The sequence below is a fragment of the Myxocyprinus asiaticus genome, chromosome 44 (assembly GCF_019703515.2).
Source record: "Myxocyprinus asiaticus isolate MX2 ecotype Aquarium Trade chromosome 44, UBuf_Myxa_2, whole genome shotgun sequence".
Taxonomy (NCBI): domain Eukaryota; kingdom Metazoa; phylum Chordata; class Actinopteri; order Cypriniformes; family Catostomidae; genus Myxocyprinus; species Myxocyprinus asiaticus.
This window is the reverse complement of record NC_059387.1, coordinates 27,572,427-27,593,307: the sequence shown is the minus strand read 5'-3', so window position 1 is coordinate 27,593,307 and position 20,881 is coordinate 27,572,427. Positions and strand designations below refer to the sequence as shown.

General features: G+C 38.0%; 1 protein-coding gene across 3 annotated transcripts in view; it reads left to right on the top strand.

Annotated features, from left to right (window-relative positions):
* Nucleotides 1-20,881, top strand: part of LOC127434578 (collagen alpha-1(XI) chain-like) — a 114,577-nt gene that overhangs the window by 21,700 nt on the left and 71,996 nt on the right. The window contains exons 5-11 of one of the 3 annotated variants that reach the window (XM_051687395.1): nucleotides 8,828-8,953; nucleotides 11,028-11,117; nucleotides 12,319-12,423; nucleotides 15,227-15,535; nucleotides 16,705-16,767; nucleotides 17,723-17,764; nucleotides 17,947-18,009. In XM_051687395.1, the coding sequence (XP_051543355.1) occupies nucleotides 8,828-8,953; nucleotides 11,028-11,117; nucleotides 12,319-12,423; nucleotides 15,227-15,535; nucleotides 16,705-16,767; nucleotides 17,723-17,764; nucleotides 17,947-18,009 (798 nt within the window). Of the gene's footprint in view, nucleotides 1-8,827; nucleotides 8,954-11,027; nucleotides 11,118-11,914; nucleotides 12,092-12,318; nucleotides 12,424-15,226; nucleotides 15,536-16,704; nucleotides 16,768-17,722; nucleotides 17,765-17,946; nucleotides 18,010-20,881 lie in introns of all 3 variants that reach the window. The other 2 variants (XM_051687397.1, XM_051687396.1) reach the window with 2 other exon arrangements.

Below are 20,881 nucleotides of genomic sequence, written 5' to 3'. Positions count from 1 at the left end.
ACATTAAAAAAAGCTATTTTTAAGTAAGAGTTTAATTTGCTGTTGCACTTAGTGTCACATGACTCAATATTGTCTTTATCTTCAACTAATTGTAATGAATAAGAGGCTTTCTTTGGCCCACAGGGCTTCCTCATGCCTATGGCCCGCTACCGCCTTGCAAAGTCAATGAAAAGAGTGTTTGCTAGTGCTAATATCTGTTTAGCCTGATTTAACCCAGAAAAACTTTCCGGACAGTCATGCACAGTTGATCTCCCTGACTGAATTAGCTTTAGATCAGAATCTGAGATACTGTAAAAGCAAAATTAAATTAGCTATGTTTGGTTTAGTATCCCGAGTCCTGACTAGCCCAATTTAGCAACACTGGCTAAACCAATGGCATCACTTTGTCTGTTTTTCATCTAATGGAAGAATACCTGTTTGAAAACAATCATTTTTTTTTTTTTGCTATTCTGTTTGCGGCCACTAGAACAACACTTCACCTTTAAAAGCTTTGCTTTGCGACAGAACATGTTTTAGTGAGAACTCTGACACAGATTGTTGCATTGGTCACTGATAGGACAGTTTGAGAAACACATCCACATATTTTCAGATCTCCTGACTGGCAAGGTTATTGTCTTAATTGCTACATTGTACTAGAGATGAGGAAATTGTGCAGACCGCAGCCAATAGTGTTGGGTGTGTTAGGTGGCCAATTAGCTTGTGGCCTAGGCTTGGATACTTCAAAGGTCACTGCTTCTTTTGTTTCCATTTTTCACTCACCACCATTGGCTCACTCCAGTTCTGTAATTAGAGCCGCTAAGTACAATTAAATGACCAAAGAAAATGACCAAATTCTCGTTATTGCACTTAATGACAGCTTTCCTATTGTGCTACACCACTATTTGAACAGTTTACTGCATGCTAATGCTGGGGGTCTGTATCTTAAATCGTTTTTCACACACTGAGATTTTAAGACAAACTACTGTACCTTTTTAGAAAAAGGCTGAAATGTTTACAAATGAGTAGTGGGTCATCAGCAAAAAAAAAATATTGTGTTCATGGGGAGTCTTGATTAAAGGTGTTGTTAGCCTACATTACTGTGTATCTTTGCTTAACTTTTTCCTGTAACATTTTATCTAGGTTACACAGTTCTTTGTTTCACAAGAGGTATGTAAATATTGTATCTGTGGCAGTAAAGACAAAACTGCTGGTTCAACACTATAAAAAGTGTAGTTATCATTTCTACTGGACTCCCTCTAGATTGTTTAGACTTGTTTTAAAAGACACACCTACCTGCAGGTGATGTCTCTTGGAGGATGGAGACATAGTCCATGCTCTGTGGTTTTGTGCTAAGATTCAAAAATTCTGGGTAAGAGTCCATAATTTTATCTGTGAAGCTCTAGATACTCAAATTTAATTCTGTCCTAGACTATGCACTGTATATTGGGTAATAGGGTGGTTATTAAAGTAGGTGACAAATATATAAAAAACTGGGTCCAAACAAGTGTAATGATTAGCAGACAGATTATTCTTAAAAGGATGGACGTCAAAAGGCACTCCCTCATTTCAAGTGTGTTCACTGAATTGGGTAGGGAGGCAGCAATTTGAAAAGATGTCATATAAACAACTTGGCAGACTTGACGTGTATGGAAAGAAATGGGACAAATATATGACCCTTCTGGAGGGCTCTCAGTGAGGACCATGTGGAGAGAAACATGTTTGTGGTTGACACTGTAAACCGTATCCTTTGTGGAACTTTTCTTCTTTGATGATTTTTATATTTAGATTTTTTCAACAACAAAAAAAATATTTTGTATATACGTTTGTGACTCAGGTTTGACCACGGGACTGTTGTAACCTCCGTTCCCTGATGGAGGGAACGAGAGGTTGTGTCGATGTAGTGACACTAGGGGTCGCTCTTGGGAGCCCCAAACATGTGCTTTGCCGAATCGACTCCAAATCAGCTGGACCACCTGGGGGTGGAGTCTCCACTCTCCGCTGAGCATCGCCTGCTGCGACAGCACATCCGCTGTGGTGTTAAGGCTGCCCGGGATATGAGTGGCCCGCAGCGACCTCAGCCGCTGCTGACTCCAGAGGAGGAGATGGTGGGCGAGTTGCGACATGCGATGAGAGCGTAGGCCACCTTGGCAATTTATATATGCTACTGTTGCTGTGTTGTCTGACCGGACCAACGCATGCTTGCCCCGGATCAACGGCAATAGCCTCCGCAGGTCGAGCAGTACAGCCAGCAATTTGAGGCAGTTGATGTGCCAACACAGCCGTGGTCCTGTCCAGGAACCAGCAGCTGCGTGCTCATTTCACACGGCACCCCAGCCCAACTTGGAGGCGTCCGTTGTGACCATGACGCATCTGGACAATTGCTGTAGGGGGACTCCTGCCCACAGAAATGTAAGGTCTGTCCAAGGGCTGAATAAGTGGCGGCAGAGTGGCGTGATAGCCACGTGATGTGTGCCACGGCGCCATGCCCATCTGAGGACTCGAGTCTGAAGCCAGTGCTGAAGCAGTCTCATATGCATCAACCCAAGTCTGGATACCAACTCCATGGTAGCAGCGGACATCTCCCTCCCTGGGTTGTCCGTGTCAGGGGCGCTTAGGAGCCTTCCAGGTCCTTGCGCCTGGTTGTGAGGTGGGGGGCGTCAGCTTCTTGCGGGGGGCTCTACGATGGGGCCGAGGACTGGGCTCGGGCTGTGGCGGTGTCAACTGGTCTTTCGCAGCCACAGGGGGACACCCTTGGCGAGCAGACGGGGTACGGGATCTTGACCCGCGCCGGGGCAAGATGTGCTGTATCGCCTCAGTCTGCTTCTTCACTGCCGAGAACTGCTGGGCAAATTCCTCGATGGTGTCACTGAAAAGGCCGATCTGGCGGATGCCTTGTCGGCATCCCTCATCTCGACCAGATTGAGCCACAGGTGGCACTCCTGGACCACCAAGGTGGACATCGCCTGCCCGAGTGCTCGCGCCGTGACCTTCATCGCCCAGAGGGCGAGGTCGGTCGCCGAGCACAGCTCCTGCATCACATCAGGATCAGGACTACCCACGTGCAGCTCTTTCAGTGTCAACAGCATACGCTTCTTTCTGAGGTGAATGGACCGGCAGTGGAATTCAGCTCGCTGACACACAACCGCTTGGCTCCAAAGAAAAAATCTGAATGAGTGGTTGCGAGACAACTCCTTTTATACCCGTATGTCCGGGGGAGTGGCATGCAAATTCCACTCGCCAATTCCCATTGGCCTTTTCTCAAAGATTAGAGGTGTTTGGGGCTCCCAAGAGCGACCCCTAGTGTCACTACATTGACACAACGTCGAGTGAGTGACAGAAGGGGAAGTGTAGTTGTTACCTCAAGGGGTCGTTCACACCAAATGCATTTTTGTATATATCTGAGTTGGTTTTCAATAATTTTTCTGTGTAAAATGCGCTAGACGAATGTCTTCAACCATTGTACCGAAACTTGTTTTTTCAGCGTAAATGCATGTTTTAGAATGTCACGTTTTAAGCGTTTTTAAGTGTGTCAAGTTTAAAAGACAAAAACATCTGCGTTCTGTTTTATTTGTTACACTGTGAAATATTTTTTTGTCTGCATTTATTTTATTTTATTTTTTGTGCATGTCAGATGTCTTTGTGCTTGTCAAGATTGAGTAAATAATTACAGAATTTTCATTTTGTGTAAACTGTGCCTTCAAGATTCTGATTTGAAGTAAACAACTCATAAAGAAGTGCTTTGAAATTTGTGCGATCTTTGAAACTGATAAAATGTGTTTTGAAAGCAATAAACCAAGGCTGGCAGTTATGGAGCATGATCTAATGTAATCTAAATAATCTTTTTTTTTGCATCTCTCTCTCTCTTTCTCAAAACACTTTAATCCAGTTGCAGTTACACTTATTGCAAGCATGCAACAAGTCTACACTGATCAGCCACAACATTAAAACCACTGACAGGTGAAGTGAATAACATTTATTATCTCATTACAGTAGCACCTGTCAAGGGGTGGGATATATTAGGGAGCAAGTGAACAGTCAGTTCTTGAATTTCATGTGTTGGAAGCAGGAAAAATTGGCAAGCTTAAGGATCTGAGCGACTTTGACAAAGGACAAATTGTGATGGCTAGACGACTGGGTCAGAGCATCTCCGAAACGGCAGGTCTTGTGGGGTGTTCCTGGTATGCAGTGGTTAGTACTTACCAAAAGTGGTCCAAGGAAGGACAACCGGTGAACCGGCGACAGGGTCATGGGTGCCGACGGCTCACTGATGTGCATAGGGAGCGAAGGCTAGCCCGTCTGGTCCGATCCCACAGTACAGCTACTGTAGTACAAATTGCTGAAAAACATAATGCTGGCCATGATATACCACCCCTGAAGTTAGCGAGTTCAAATCCCAGGGCATGCTGAGTGACTCCAGCCAGGTCTCCTAAGCAACCAAATTGGCCCGGTTGCTAGGGAGGGTAGAGTCACATGGGGTAACCTCCTCATGGTCACTATAATGTGGTTCGCTCTTGGTGGGGCGCGTGGTGAGTTGTGCGTGGATGCCGTGGTGGATGGCGTGAAGCCTCCACACGCACTATGTGGTAACGTGCTCAACAAGCCACGTGATTAGATGCACGGGTTGACGGTCTCAGACACGGAGGCAACTGAGATTAGTCCTTTGCCACCTGGATTGAGGTGAGTCACTACGCCACCGCGAGGACTTGAAGTGCATTGGGAATTGGGCATTCCAAATTGGGGAGAAAAGGGGGAGGAAAAAATAAATAAAAAATGCTGGCCATGATAGAATGTTGTCAGAACATGCAGTGCATAGCAGCTTGCTGCATATGGGGCTCTGAGCCGCAGACCGGTCACAGTGCCCATGCTGACCCCTGTCCACTGCCAAAAGTGCCTACAATGGCCACGTGAGCATCAGAACTGGACCATGGAGCAATGGAAGAAGGTGGCCTGGTCAGATGAATCACATTTTCTTTTAGATCATGTGGACGTCCGGGTGCGTGTTCGTCCTTTACCTGGGGAAGAGATGGCAGCAGGATGCACCATGGGAAGAAGGCAGGACGGTGGAGGCAGTGTGATGCTCTGGGCAATGTTCTGTTGGGAAACCTTAGGTCCTGGCATTCATGTGGATGCTACTTTAGCACGTACCACCTACCTAAAAATTGTTGCAGACCACATACACCACTTCATGATGGCAGTGGCATCTTTCAGCAGGATAATGCACCCTGCCACACTGCTAAAACTGTTCAGGAATGGTTTGAGGAACATGACAAAGATTTCAAGGTGTTGCCCAATCTCAATCCGATTGAGCATCTATGGGATGTGCTGGACCAACAAGTCTGATCCATGGAGGCCCCACCTCGCAACTTACAGGACTTAAAGGATCTGCTGCTAACGTCTTGATGCCAGATACCATAGGACACCTTCAGAAGTCTTGTAGAGTCCGTGCCTCGACAGGTCAGATCTGTTTTGGCGGCAAGAGGGGGACCTACACGATGTTAGGCAGATGGTTATAATGTTGTGGCTGATCGGTGTATGATCATTGATCATTATTGCATACTGATAGCCGAACACCAGGCTTCATGTACAAACCGACTGCTGTCATGTCCACCCTAATCGGAATAAGCTCTGCAGGGTCCAGGGAGCTTTTAAAGGTACACAGGTGACAAATGAGGTAATCAGTGTCACTTTAATTTGTAAAGTGTTTTCCTCTATATCTTGGCAGCAGACTTCATTGCCAAGCCTGATTTTTGAGGCAAATTCTGGCTTTCAAGGTCTGGTAAATGTTTGGAACATTGCCAACAGGTAATCAGTTCAAATGTAGCTTCGAATAGCATTATTGTAGATGAGTGATTAACTGGAATAGTATTCATTGTGTTTGTTAGTGAGCATAATTGTGCAGGGATATATGATTTTGGAAGTCAGATCAGAAATGTGTAAGATTGTTTTTATATATCAGATAATGATGTAGGAAAGATGGTATGCCGTTTTAATCAGTAGGTAAAACCTCTGTTTTACGGTTGGCACACCTGAGCATTTTGTTTATACAGTTGCTGACAGAGTTGACACACACACAGGCCTTCTAACAAGTCCTATCCTGCTGTTTTTCCTCGTAGTTACCTTGCTGATAAATGGTGTAAAGTTTACGTATGTGGTCTGAACAACCAGATGCATTTACACTTGCATGCATCTCAAACCACCTCCTATCTGTCTTGAATATGTCTTGAAGGGCATTTACATTTGGTCTTTTCATGATAGCTATCCAAAAAACTAAACAAATGAAGTAACCAAGTGTATGCAATTTCCTAAACCGCTTGGCCTGTGTTTCCTTATCGTGAATGTCTGGATTGTTTGTGCATTGTTGTTTTGCTGCCTTTCCATTCCAACATTGCATGCATTTCCAGTAGGAGAGAGTGAAGTTTTCTATAAGTTTTTAATTTCACTATGATTAAAGGTGGTTTGTGCAATATCACATTTTCATGTGTCATATTATTATTACATTATGTACAGTTGAGTCTAGAAGTCTGAGATCACTAGAGAAAATGCTTCCAATTTGCATTTTTCTCATTAATATTTTGAATGTCAGAATTTCATAGTACTTGGTATGTGACCCTTTTGCTTTAATGACAGCATGTAATCAATAGTTTTGACTTCATGATGATGCTTAATGTTATCCCAGCTTGATTTGAGAATGTTTCAAAGAGCATCTTGTGTGCTTCAATGGAAAGAAAGAAGGCTTTTGTACACATGTACACATGGAGTAAACGTGGTCAGTGTCGCAAATTTGCTTACATTACATTTTATTAGTTACCTAGAAATAGTGCTGAGTCTTAAATATTTACAGGTTTATTTCCAGGTTTTCAATGTTGTCTCAGACATTTTGACCCTACTTCATGTTTTGGTAACACTTTATAATAACTGCACGTTGTAAGGTATTTGTAAAGCATTAGTTTGTAGTTAATTGATCATTTATAAATTATTGCTTCAACATTATTAATACATTAATATGCTACATTTAAATAGTATGCTATTTGTTTCTATTCACTTTAGCAAATTATTTTATTGTTTAATAAGTTCATATATAGGCAGTTTGAAAATGTTTATGTTTTTTTTTTATCCTTAGGAAACAACTTGTTAATCATACCTAACTGAGGTATTTTAGTTGATGCAAACCAGTGGTAAAGAAGTGTTTATGAGAACATTAAGAAAGCATAAGTTCATAGTTAATAAAGATATAAAAGATGTAATGAATTGGATACACATTTCTGCGTAATTAATGTGTATATTAATGTTTTTGGAACACCTACTATTAAATCAATTAAAGCTTAATAAAGGTCATAATAATTAAATAACATTTAATATTCATTTTAATAATACTAATTATTATTATTATAATTATTATTATTATAATTATAATTATTATAATTAGTAGTAGTATTGTTATTGTTCTTATTATAATAATAAATATTATTATTACTATTATATCAATAATAATTATATTTTAGCAAATTTCACAAGCAAGTGTGCTGTTGTACTGAATGTACTGTAAGTTTTTCATTTATACAGTGATTCTCTGTTGTGCTCACGTTATTTGACATTAAAAAAAACAACCTGTTTTAGATTCAGCTGTAAAGATGTTATTGAAGCACTTTATTTGATAAAATAATTTAATTTGATGAACTCTTTATGAATTCATTTGATTAGTCATATTTTTATTAAAAAATAAATAACCTTTTAAATATGGAATTCAAAAAATTAAAATTGAAAACAGAATTTGGGAAAACAAAGCAGAATTAGGAAAGAAATATTTCATCGGGTCCTATTTTTTATGCCTTGCAAACTGAAACATTTGCATTTTCTTTGAAGTAATAAAAGTTGTTGATGTGCTGAATATCAAATTTTGCTCATTGAAACTTGTGCTGGCTGTTTCCATAGTGTGCGCACAGATTGTAGTGTGATTTTTTTGACTTTCCTTCTGGAATTTGATTAAATATAATGAAATATTTATAGGTGGTGCACTGGTGAAACTGAATTAAACAGAAATTTTATTTGGCAATAATGAGAACAAGTCTGCTTATAAAGCTTTATAGGATGGAAAATGCTGAAGTGGCGTTTGAGCAATTAAAGGATCTCTTTTAATAAACTGGATTTCCTCTCTCACAATTATTCCTGTACTTTTGTGTTGTGTCTGTTTTGTTTTTTTGTTGGTTTGTTTGTTTGCTTTTTTTTTTTTTTTTTTAAGCTTTAGTGTCTGTTTTGAGCCTTTGTGATTGAGATGTTGTGGAGACGGTTATTTCAGGGCCAAGTTTATGGTAACGGATTAATGGATCATTAATAAATGTATAATTAGGTATTAGACAGTTCTCACTTTAGATTAGGTCATGCAAAATGCTTAGTTAGCAATTAGGCAATGCTTTATTACGACCTATATTTTAAGTAATAATTGTTTTAATAGTAAGTGTTACTAAAACAGTAACAAACACATGAATTACGTTTAAATGTAAATCCAATTAATTACATATATAATTTCTTTTTTTACTATGAATTCATGCCTTGTTCATGTTAAAAAACATTATCAAACTGCCTATAAATGAACTTATTAAACAATAGTGCATATTTGAATTTGCTATAGTGAATATAAACAAAAAACAAACTAGTTGTATGTAGCTTATTAATGTAGGAGCAATAGTTTATAAATGATCAATTGACTATAAACTAATGCTTTACAAATACTTTATACCATGTAGTTATTATAAAGTGTTACCCATGTTCCTTTGTAGTAGTAGAGGTATTATGCATACTAGGCACATTTATCTCATCTACAGTATCTTTCTGTCTTCCTGTCTTCCAGGGTGATATCCAGCAACTGCTGATTGTGGCTGATCCTAAAGCAGCCTATGACTACTGTGAACACTACAGCCCAGACTGTGACGTCCCCCACAAGGACACACTGCAAGCACAGGAAGCCGAGGAGGAGGTCAGTGTGACAAAAGATCATAAGCCTTTCTGCACTGACCAGCAAAGGAAGGTCACTGATGGTCGAACATTCCTTGAAGTCTGAACTATTTTTAAGAAGAACTGTCTTATATGTACAGTTTTCTGTTGGTGCATTTTGTGCACAGTAACCAAAGTGGAAATTTCACACATACGTAGAACCAGCATGAGCTATGAAAACGTTTTGGCATATTAAAATTAAAACTACACGAGTAGTAAAATAGAGCATGAAAATGTAATTTTATAACATCAGGGAAAGAAAAATACCCTTGCAAAAAATGATCATGGCAAGTATAGTTTCTGAAAAAATACTGTACAGTTATTGTTATTACTGTAAAATCATAATGAATTAATATGCAATATTCTTCATACAATGTAAGAGGAGTTCAGAATTTTTCTGACATTTTATTAATGTATTTATTTATTGATAACAGTAGTGGCAAATAAGTAACAGTAACAGTAAGTAGCCATCATCTGTCCACGATGTTTTTCAGTTGTTTTTCTATGAAAACTTGTGCTAGATGGACGTCTTTATTTGTGTTGCCGTGTCTCGCTTTGTTTTCTGCACCTTTTTCAGCATTCAACATTCTGCTCCATTCATGGCTCTGTGTCTGGCTTTTTTTAGCACATGGATAAGTTGAGTCTGAATGGCCCCTAACTGTAGTAACTAAGGTATTTTGGTGGATACTATAGTTACCATGATACATTTATGTAATGGTTATTTTGCACTTCAAAATATAAGAGTTAAACAGAAATTTGAGACTAACCTGACCTCTGTCATGACAACTAAACACAAACAGCACATGCAGGTCATTTGAACCTATTATATCCTGCAAATACAGGGAGAGGGTCTCTCTCTTATCCTCTATGCGAGATTCAACATCTCTCTCTCTCTCGTCATGACATACCAAGCATGTAGCTGATTTGCTCTACTTGTAATTACCCTGGTAAATAGGGTCCTGCTCAATGCTAAGTGATCACCAGCCATGGAAGAGGGCCATGCTGTATGAGGATTAACATATACTTGTGTTTGATGGATGAAGCGCTGGAGAGCCTGATTCAGTGGCTTTAGCAGCCTTCCTGCAACAGAAACTGTAGCAAGTGGAAGTTTTATTAAACCACACGTTCATTAATTACAATGTGTCAGAACTGATGAATGCATACAGGGTTGTCCGTGCCCTTTCTCTTTAAACAGCCTTTAAAGAGCTGAATCTAACACTTAATCTACTAAATCTAAAGTATTAATCCAAACCACACATGAACGTCAGCCATTCACATTTTAAAACCAACTAATTTAGATGTTACCACATGAAGCACATTTTTAGGTTACCTGATTTTATATTTTTTATTACAGTGATATTGTTATCTTCAGAAGTGTAGTGTATATGAAAAGACCCATCTCAAGTTCCTACCACACACATAAAGTTTAATAGGTAGTGTGACTTTAAATGTGGCAAATCAAATAGACTATGATAGTGTTCTTTCTATAGATGTGAACCTTTAATATGCCTCTGCTTTAAAAGGCAGGCAGTAAATTACACTCAAATAAAGCAGAAAAAAGGATTCCATGACAAAAACAGCCAACATATGGTCTCTGATCATATGGGCCATTTTATAGGGCTTTAAACACCCACCTGTGTATCAGAAAAAGTACATCATGTTTTAGTTGTTTATAATTACTGTCCTTTTCAAGAATGTTAAAAGCATCATCTAAAAGGGAAAGTTCATTCCAAAAATTATGAGGGTGAGTAATGACGGTAGACAGCGCTTTTCCTTTTTAGATAACCTAACCCTTTAAGGAGTAGACATTCTATTTCACTCTAATGTGAATCTGAAAATCTGATTTGACACATACGCAAAAATGCAGTTTGTATGATAAACTTGTGGTCAAGAGGCTTTATCTAATATAAACCCTTAATCTCTAAAACCAGCTATGTATCTAACCGTAACAGTATGTAATACACCCAAAGGGTAGATTACATTTTACATGTAACAAGAGCAGTATATTGTTTGGATATGCTATGCTAACCTCTTTCTTGTCCTCTCCCTGTGCGTAGTACACAACTGCTGTTGAATATGGTGATTTATATGATTATTATGACGGAGCAACCCCCACAGCAACAAAATCTGAATATTCTGAGCCGCAGGTAAATGCAGGAAACGTGATGCATTTGTGATGTCATGTGGTGTCTAGCTGTCAATCATGGTATCCCTTAGCTCCTCCCTTTTCCTTATGCTATACATGTACTCTGTCCATGTTTTTGCTTCCTCGGATGTCTATTTATAAGAACATAATCAATTGTGTGTTTACTGGGCATAAAAAAAGACTTATAGAGTAATCTGATCATATCCTTGTTGCCGTTCTATAAAGGTAGCTTGCTTGATTAGCAGGATTACTTTGATTTAATATTCTTCAAAGCAAGCTTGAAGTTTAGTCAGCTACACTACAAGTCAAAAGTTTTGACACTTTGACTGCACAAAACTATGCAGTAGCCCATATGGAAATTATGTAGACTAAAAAAAGTTAGCTTATTCAAAGTAGCTATTCTTTACCCAAATTAATGTTATGCACACTTTCTTAACCAACTTTATGAGGAAACCATCTCAAAATGTACATTTTAATATATTAAAGAACTTTATACCTGGTCATATTTCATACAGATTTGTCTTCAAAGCTAATTTTAAGTTTAAACCTGTAGATAAAAATTTTTTTTTAGGTCAAGTGTGTCCAAAGTTTTGACGTTTATGTAATCAGAGCTGCATATCTGAATACTCAAACTTGCCCGCAAAAAGACAAACTATTCCCTGGTTTGTACCAAGTTATCCTAAAGCTAATCTGCTAACCAAGTAAGCCAAATTTGAAGAATGGGACATTGATCTTATTTGTCTTTTTGGATGTTTTGATCTGTTGTGTCTTTTTCCCTTCACCACAACCTCTTTCCAGAGAGTGAAGCGTAGTGTCTCCATGGAAACAAAGAGGACGAGAAAGTCCCCTAAATTTGTTCCCAAACCCTATAAGTACCAGCACCCAAAACAGACAGCAGCAGCCAAAAAGTTAGCACCTAAGAAGAAGAGATATGGAGACCTGCCGACACCACCAGCTAGAAAAGCCATTCTAGGGGTAATAGCGTAGTTCAGATCAGAACCCATCAAGATCTCTCTTTCGATGAGAGAAATCTCTGATGATAGTCTGACCGTGCCACCCGCCCACTTGTCTCCTCTAGACTGAACTGAGACACAGTCTGTCCCAGAGGTTCCAGCCTGTAATGCTTATGGAGTTCTTGTAGTGTGCTAATTCCTCCTTTCTTATCTTCTTCCTCATTTCTTCTCACTATAAAACTGCTATAGATTAACAATGTAGATGGGGAGTACTATACAGACAGTGAAATTGACTACGGGACAGTAGATGCTTCCAAAACTCGGTCTCCTGTCGCAACCACTGGACCAAACCAGGTAATTTTTTGATTTTCTTGCAAAACTGTGTGAAACTCAGGTGAGGGTCACTACAAACATGGGCTTCTACTGGGACAGAAAGAGGAAATTCGAAGAACTCATACTGTATGACAAGGAAGTATTTGATATGAAATGACAAAGACAAAACAATTAATATCAATTGTTCCATTGGTTTTGATTCAGGGACTGTCACTACAAGGGAACTGTTGCAAGGTTATCTAACAAAATACAGTAAAGTTGAAATCGTGCATAAAACTCCAGGTTTTAAATTTAGCCAATCCACGTCCTCTGATGGAGTTCTGGACTTAATTGTTTGGACATTTTTAGAATTTCAGATGGACATTTCTCAGTGGATTGCCATGCTTTTGGTTTTGCAGCTTTCTGTTTTGAGGTCAATGATGTTTAAGGCTGCATTTAAGGACTATGAAAAGTCAACAGCACATGAATAAAATCTATCAGAGCATTGACTTTGTTGTTAAAATAAGAAACATATAATGTGAACCAACTATGTGCCAGTCAAGACATTTTTCTTCTACGGATATGCAGCTTAAATTCATTTTTTAAGCTATTAAGAAATTGAATTTAATTGAATTTGTGGAAGGAGATTTAATAGATCATATATACTAAGGAACTGATGTCAAATGGTCCATTTTGTAATCCTAACCATCACTAATAGATGACATGTCCAGTTAAAAACTGTTCCTCAGTAGTGACCCAAAGCAGGCTGATGTACAGTAAAGAGGTCACATGCTAAATGTGGGCCTTTTTGACCTCAGAATGAAACATCACAGCGTTCGTCCCTGCTGTGGTCTGGTTGAATAGTTCTGGCTCCTTTTGTTGTAGCAGAACTATAATCAACTAAATTAAAGTCTTTCACAGCCATTACATGTAGTTTAAGGATGGTTCTTTGCAGGGGCGAACTGGCCATAGGGAGAACCGGGACTTTTCCCGGTGGGCCAACCCCTTTCAACAACTTTTGGGCTGGTTTTTATTTAAAATAAAATAAATCTTTATTAATCTTTGATGTGATGACACTGAAGACTTAAAATAAGTCATAATGTGCTTTTTCTCTAAATCAGATATGCTTTAAAGTATATTAATTTATAAAAAAGAAGGTAAACTGTTATATACTTTGACTCTGTTGTCACACTTATAAGTAATCTTGTTATAATTTTGTAATCTTGGCAGTATCATATGCATCATTCAGAAATAGTCCCTTAAAACAACAACCATTGCACTTTTTGTTAAATTTGAAGATATACAGTAACTGATAAAGTTATTGTATCCTGCATTTGAGCACATCACTGCTGCATTTATCCTTGCATTTATGAACATTCTAGTGTCATTAAGACATTTATTTCTGTCTTGTTTTTCACCTCTAAACATAATTCCACTCTGACTTTATGTTTATTGTGGAAAAAAGACAGGGATTTGCTAAAGTCTGTCATAAGCTTGAACATTTTAATTGTTTATTTAAATACAATAATGCCTTTTTTATAATTAAGTTAACACTTTATCTGTCCCTCTTCTAATAAAATAAAAAATATCCCCAACATTTGTTCATATTAGAGTAAAAAAGAAAAGAATGTGTGTAAATTATGCTAGAAACTTTTTAATAGTTGATATTTACACCTCAAATTACACATTTCACACAGATCATCAGTACATTTTATGTCTATACTTTTAGAAGGCAAGTGTTACTGCCATTTTTGACATGTTGATGGCCCCAAACTAGTAATGAACATAATGTGCCATCATTAGTGCATAGTACTTGTTATCTCTATCCATTATTGTTTCCTGTACAATTTTATCATTGACCCAATGAGATTTAAAGGGATAGTTCACCCAAAAATGAAAATTCTCTCATAATTTACTCTCCCTCATGCCATTCCAGATGTGAATGAGTTTTTTTCTTCTGATGAACACAAATGAAGATTTTTAGAAGAATATATCAGCTCTCTAGGTTCACACAATGCAAGTGAAATGTGGACAGAAATTTGAATCTGCAAAAATCACATAAAGTCAGCATAAAAGTAATCCATATGACTCCAGTGGTTAAATCCATGTCTTCTAAAGCGATATGATAGGTGTGGGTGGGAAACAGATCAACATTTAAGTCATTTTTACTATACATGTCCACTTTCACTTCCACATTCCTCTTCTTTTGTTTTTTTGGCCATTAACATTCTTCATTTATATCGCAACCTACTGGTCGGGGTTGGTCAAAGGTGGAGATTTATGGTAAAAAAAGGACTTAAATATCCTCACCCACACTTTTTCATATCACTTCTAAATCATGGATTTACCCACTAGAGTCATAATAATTATTTTTAAACCAGATTCAAAGTTTTGGTCACCATTCGCTTGCATTGTATGGACCTAATGAGCTGAGATATTCTTCTAAAAATCTCAATTTATGTTCTGCAGAAAAAAGAAAGTCATACACATCTGGGACGGCATGAGTGTGAGTAAATGATGAGAGAAATACAATTTTTTGGATTAACTATCCCTTTAATGTAGTGCCATACATTTTCATCACGTTAGACCTCCAGACACCAATCAATCAGAATTTCTTCATCCACCCCAAATCTTCCCAAATTGAGCGGGACAAAAAAGTGTTACCTTTTTACTGTCAAAAAATCGATGTGCTATGTTTAATAAATGCTGAATTAATTTTGCCCCTGCTCTGCATTAGAACATAGTAGTATTTGCTTTAACTACTTAAACTAACATCCATCTTCCCTCCATTGCTCAAACTCCCTTGCCTCCCGGCCCTCCTGCTGCATTGCATGGGTATAAAAAGGCTGTGGAAGAGGAAGTTCTCAGTGAATATGTCACTGAGACTGCCCAGGCTGGTCTGGATCCGACCGCTGCCCCGGAGGCTGTGCTGCCCAGCGGCACCGCCGACACAGTTGGAGTGGATGCGTATGATTTTAAGGAGTATGATCTTAAGGAATATGATGTGACGGGGCTTGATAACAATCAATATGAGTATGGGGCATACGATGAGTTTGGCAATGTGGCTCCAAATCCTACGGCCACTTATGAGGACAATTTTGGGCCAGGGTTTGCCGCAGAAACTGACATAGCTGAGACCGAAGTGAAGTCAGATGTAAGTATGGACCACCCGGCCTCTCTTCAGTGGTAATGGTGGGTGATGTGCAGTGCACGGACTCTTGGATAAGGGAATCTAACATACATCCATGGTTTTTAGTGCATCACTTTGCATGGGGGTCCATTTTTGTGGCAAATCAGATTGTTTGTTCTCTCCAGTGGGTTGGTTTATTTTACAGGAATAGTTCATCCAAAAATGAAATTACAGTATGTCATCATTTATTCACTTTCATGTTTTTCCAAACCATATGAGTTTCTTTCTTCCATGGAAGGAGATCTTTGTGAATTGGGACCATGGTCTGTAAAGCTCCATAAAGGACAAAAAAAGCCCCTTAAAAATATCATACACATAGTTTATAAGACTTGTCTGCTATATTCCAGGTCTTCTAAAGCCATACGATAGCTTTGTGTGAGGAACAAACAAAAATTTGTAATTGAAATAATTAGAACATGAAATAATTGTTTGAGTTATTTTTAAGAGACATTCTGCTAAATTTTTGGGAGAACTATCCCTTTAACTTCTCTCTGTTGAATGTTCATGGGCATGTTTTGAAACATATAGACCTTTGCATCTCTTCCTTTTGCCCGTATTAGTTTCCTCTCCCTCCCATCTCTATATACATTAGATCAAATTAATCTTCAATATATCAGCTTTCTCCCACTCACCCAAACAGCCATTCACATCCCACTTCCATACACACAGATCTCTACATACACACTCATGTCATGGAGTCTCCAGTGCTGAAGATCAGAGCTGCTGTGGTTTGATTCCCTGACTATCAGTACCTAATCGCCCATGTTGCCCTGGAGACACAGTAATTACCCCATACCACAGACCCAGCTGTCTGCACAGACACACCCTTCTCCTCTTTTCCTGAGAAGAGATGCTATACACTCGTTTAGCTCACACATCCTCTCCACCTAACACTTAGTAGCACTAGTACCTGTCTTTTCACACACCTGAGCATGGTTTCAAGTGTCTGCCGATCATGCAACTGTCCATGTCAACCACAGAACACACCTCATGCACTCAACACTAACCCAAGTCATTTGCCTGTTGATATCTATCTATCTATCTATCTATCTATCTATCTATCTATCTATCTATCTATCTATGTCTGTCTGTCTGTCTGTCTGTCTTACTCCTGTTTTGCTATATGATTGCAGGTGGGTGGAGGTGCTCTACTGGGGCAGAAAGGAGAGAAGGGAGAGCCTGCAGTGATTGAGCCGGTAATTTAGAGACAAATTCTGCACAACCCACACTAGCAATACCTGAAATGAAAGACCTCGTGAATTCAATATTGCAGTTTGTGGCTTGTCTGAGCTTTGAGGTCATCTATATGATACTGTTCTGCTAAAAGTTGACTAAATTAACTTTTTTTATAAAAATAAAATTTATCTTCTGGGAAAACAGACTGAAAATATTGATGACTCATCTTGACAAATTTGTGTCAATTTTAGGAAACTCTCCTCTGTTGGGAAACACTTTACAATACGGTTCCATTCATGACCATTAGTTAATGCATTGGATATCAAGAACAATAATGAACAATATATTTGTTACAGCATTTATGAATCTTAGTTAATGTTAGTTGATAAAAATACAATTGTTCATTGTCAGATTATGTTAGCTCACAGTGCATTAATTTATGTTAACAAATACATCTTTTGATAAAAAAAATAATAAATACAATTTTTTTATTAGTATATGTTGAAATTAACATAAACCAAGATTAATTAATGCTGTAAAAGAATTGTTCATTGTTAGTTCATGTTAACTAATTTTGTTAAATAATGTTAACAAATGGAACCTTATGGTGAAGTGCTACTGTCTCACCCAAACTTGTTGTTTCAATAGGAAATGCTGTAACACGGGAAACAAAAGCCATTTTATGGGATGTTAAATTTATTACAGCAGTAACCTTTTAGATTAGCCTTAGGCTAAAATCACATTGATTTCGCTACGTTTACTCCTTTCATCCACACTGGACTGAAGTTTTCCTCTACAGAAAATGGAGCATTTTCGAAACTTCTCTCAATTACCACATACTTTAAAAACAAATGAGGACGTTAAGAAACTAAAGACAGAGTTTTCAAACGAAAATGATTTTGGGTGGATGTGGCCTTAGAGCCTTTATCCTTTTATTCCATTCTATTAGATTCCGATTTGTTGTGTCTTTCACAGGGAATGCTGATTGAGGGAACTGCTGGTCCACCTGGCCCTGCCGTGAGTTACCAACATTTTGTACTTTTATTTTATTTTTGCAATATTCTACAGTAAATGTTTCACATTCAGCGTTTTATAGACAACAGTTCTATTTTGAGTGCTGTTTCGGTAATGAGGTTTTCATTGTCCTCTCATTTGTCTTCAACTTCCTCTGTTTATTTGTATTTCCTTTGTGTCTTTAGGGTCTTCCAGGCCCTTCAGGTTTACAAGGCCCCCCTGGTCCAGCTGGAGATCCCGGTGACAGGGTAAGAATTTGTTCATGTCTCTGACCACTCCAGAGTCTGTTTATATACTATGACCCTGGGCTGGAGGAGGGGTACTTTCAGGACATTAACAAGGTTTATTTAAGGCCTCCATCTTTCTTACTTGTGGTTCTTGTTTTACAAGATATATCATTTTTGCATAGAAATCTGTACTAAAGTGCTGTTTATGAGGCGTTGAATCTAAGGTTCAAAGAAACATGACAAAATAAATATGTGGTGGACAGATTATCAGGCTTAAGAAAAAGTGTGTTCTGGGGACAAAGCAAAAAAGCAAAAAAAAAAACAAAAAAAAAAACAGTCTGTCTGTAACCTGCAAAACATCATGGAGATGTGTCAGTAAACAGTACATATTGATAATTTATTCCAAGCAGGTCATGGCAGATTCCTGACCCTAAGGGCACATTTACTCCCTCTCTTGGCACTTTAAGTTTTCAACCACCACCCAGAGCTGCTTCATATAGAAATGCAGATTAAAGGAAGTTGAATTAAACTAAGTTGCTGAAAGTTATCAGGGTATCCGTCAATCACACATCAAGCAAAAAAAAAAAAAAAGAAGCATGGTGGAGCATGGTGCTAACAACGTCAAGGTTGTGTGATCGACTCCCAGGGAATACACTTAATGATACAGTAAATCCACTGTAAATCAATTTATATAAAAGCATCTGCCAAATGTAGTAATGTGTGTAAATGTAGTTCAAATCAAAGTTTGTCTTTATTGTATGATATTTAATGATAGTTTGACAAAATTACATGAAATATCTCTCAATGGGATCTTTAATACAAACAATTATTTATTGGGTAAATTTCTGATTAAATGCAACACAATACTAAACCTTAAGCTATCTATTGATTCATGCAAAATACACTTAGACATTCTTACAGCAGCTTCAAACTCTGTCTGGCTGTGTTATGTTAGGATTGTATTGTGGATATCATACATCCTCATAAAAGCACTCTAACTGAACAGCACACACACGAGAATACTAATGATCACTACAATTAGTAGTTCTTGTTTACAAACTTAAGGCTTGAACAAGAAAAAAAAAATCTGCCAATGGGGTAAGAAAAATAAAATTGCTTTCCCTTTCAATTAAGTTTATTTTCCTTACCCCTTTGGCAAACAGTTTTTTCTTGTTTGAAGCATAAATCTCACAGAATTCGGTTAGATTTCTCTCAGAACATGACTAAAAATCTCATGCAATTTTGCTTGCCAAGTAAACAAATCATGTTTTAAGAATGTTTAGATATTTTTACTGGAAGACAAGACAAAAGTACTAGTTAAAATTGAGATTTTTTTTGCAGTGATTAAACTAACTAACAAACTTGCAGCACAATATCCTTGGCTGTAAAACTAAAAGAATGGTGCTGTCAGTTCAAAAGTGAAAAGAAAGAGAGGAGGCATACAACATAGGGCTATTACATTAGACATTCCAGAAAGATTAGTAACATGAAAAGGGACTCTATTGACCTCAGTTTACTCTAGCTACAGTCTTCAGCACTAACTGTTAATGCAATTGCTCATTATATAAAGACAAAGTAAGGCCTTTACAGCTCTGAATTGAAATTAAATACCTTAATGTTTACTAAGGTTATTTAACATCTGGCCAAGCCAAACTTACAGTACAGTATATCAAAGGTAAATCAGTGTGATGGTTTGTAATAATAATAGTTTAGTCCATTTATACAAGTAGTAGTAGTTAAGACAGAAGGCAACCATCTGGATTGAGATATTAAGTGTTTACGGAAAAGTAACTGTAACACAGTGATAGTCTGCAATCCTTATGAACTAAGAAATTTGTACTACAATTAGGATCTTTAAATGCAACTTCGCTAAAGTGTAATGGAGGGTCTCTCTCTCTCTCTCTCTCTCTCTCTCTCTCTCTCTCTCTCTCTCTCTCTCTCTCTCTCTCTCTCTCTCTTTTGCTTTGCATGCTGAGAGTTTGGGTTTTGGGAGCAACAAATGGGTGAGAGGAGTGATTTGGTTTTTCTACAAATTTTCTAGACTTTTTTAGGTTTTTCCTATTTTTTCTTCCTCTATGTTTTTTGTTGTTGTTTTTTTTTTTTTTTTGCTTTGTGTATAAATTGATTAATTTAATTTCGAGTGTAATATACATTTTGGTTTAGGGAAGTTTTAGTCTTCGTGGCAGAGGCCTGAGATTGAGGCTCACCCAAGTGGGGGTGTCGCCTCACTCTCGCTCCGCCATGGAGTCAGGTGTGTACCTGATGCGGATTCTAATGTGGAAGACGTGCTTGTCACTGTTGGTTAACAAATTGGATATGAGAATATAATTTCAGCGTCAAGGATGAACAAAGCTGTGGTGGTTTTCCTTAAAGATTAAAGTATGGTGAGTAAACTAATTGAAACTGGCGTTTGGGTGAATGGAGCGTTTACTGTTGTTTCACCGCTTGTGTCACAATCTGTTAGAGTCACGATTTCTAATGTGCCCCCCTTCATATTAAACAGTGACATTGAAAAAGAATTGTTGAGGTTTGGAAAAATGGCCAGTGAAGTGAAAATAATTCCGTTGAGGTATAGGAATGAAGCATTGAAACACGTGTTGTCTTTTAGGCGTCAGGTGTTTATGTTTCTTGATCAACCATCGCTAGATATTTATTTCCGAATCAAACACGAAGGTAAATCATACATGATTTATACGAGTACCGGAAATTTGAAATGTTTAGAATGTGGAGACATTGGACATAAAAAGATTGCTTGCCCACACAACAAAACGCACCTAGAAAATAATGCAAATGATATTGAAGTCATTTCTAGTGTACAGAATAGAGAAAATGTAGAGATTAGTAAGGAACCAAACAAAACAACAATTGATGGGAAAAACAAAGATGAAAATGG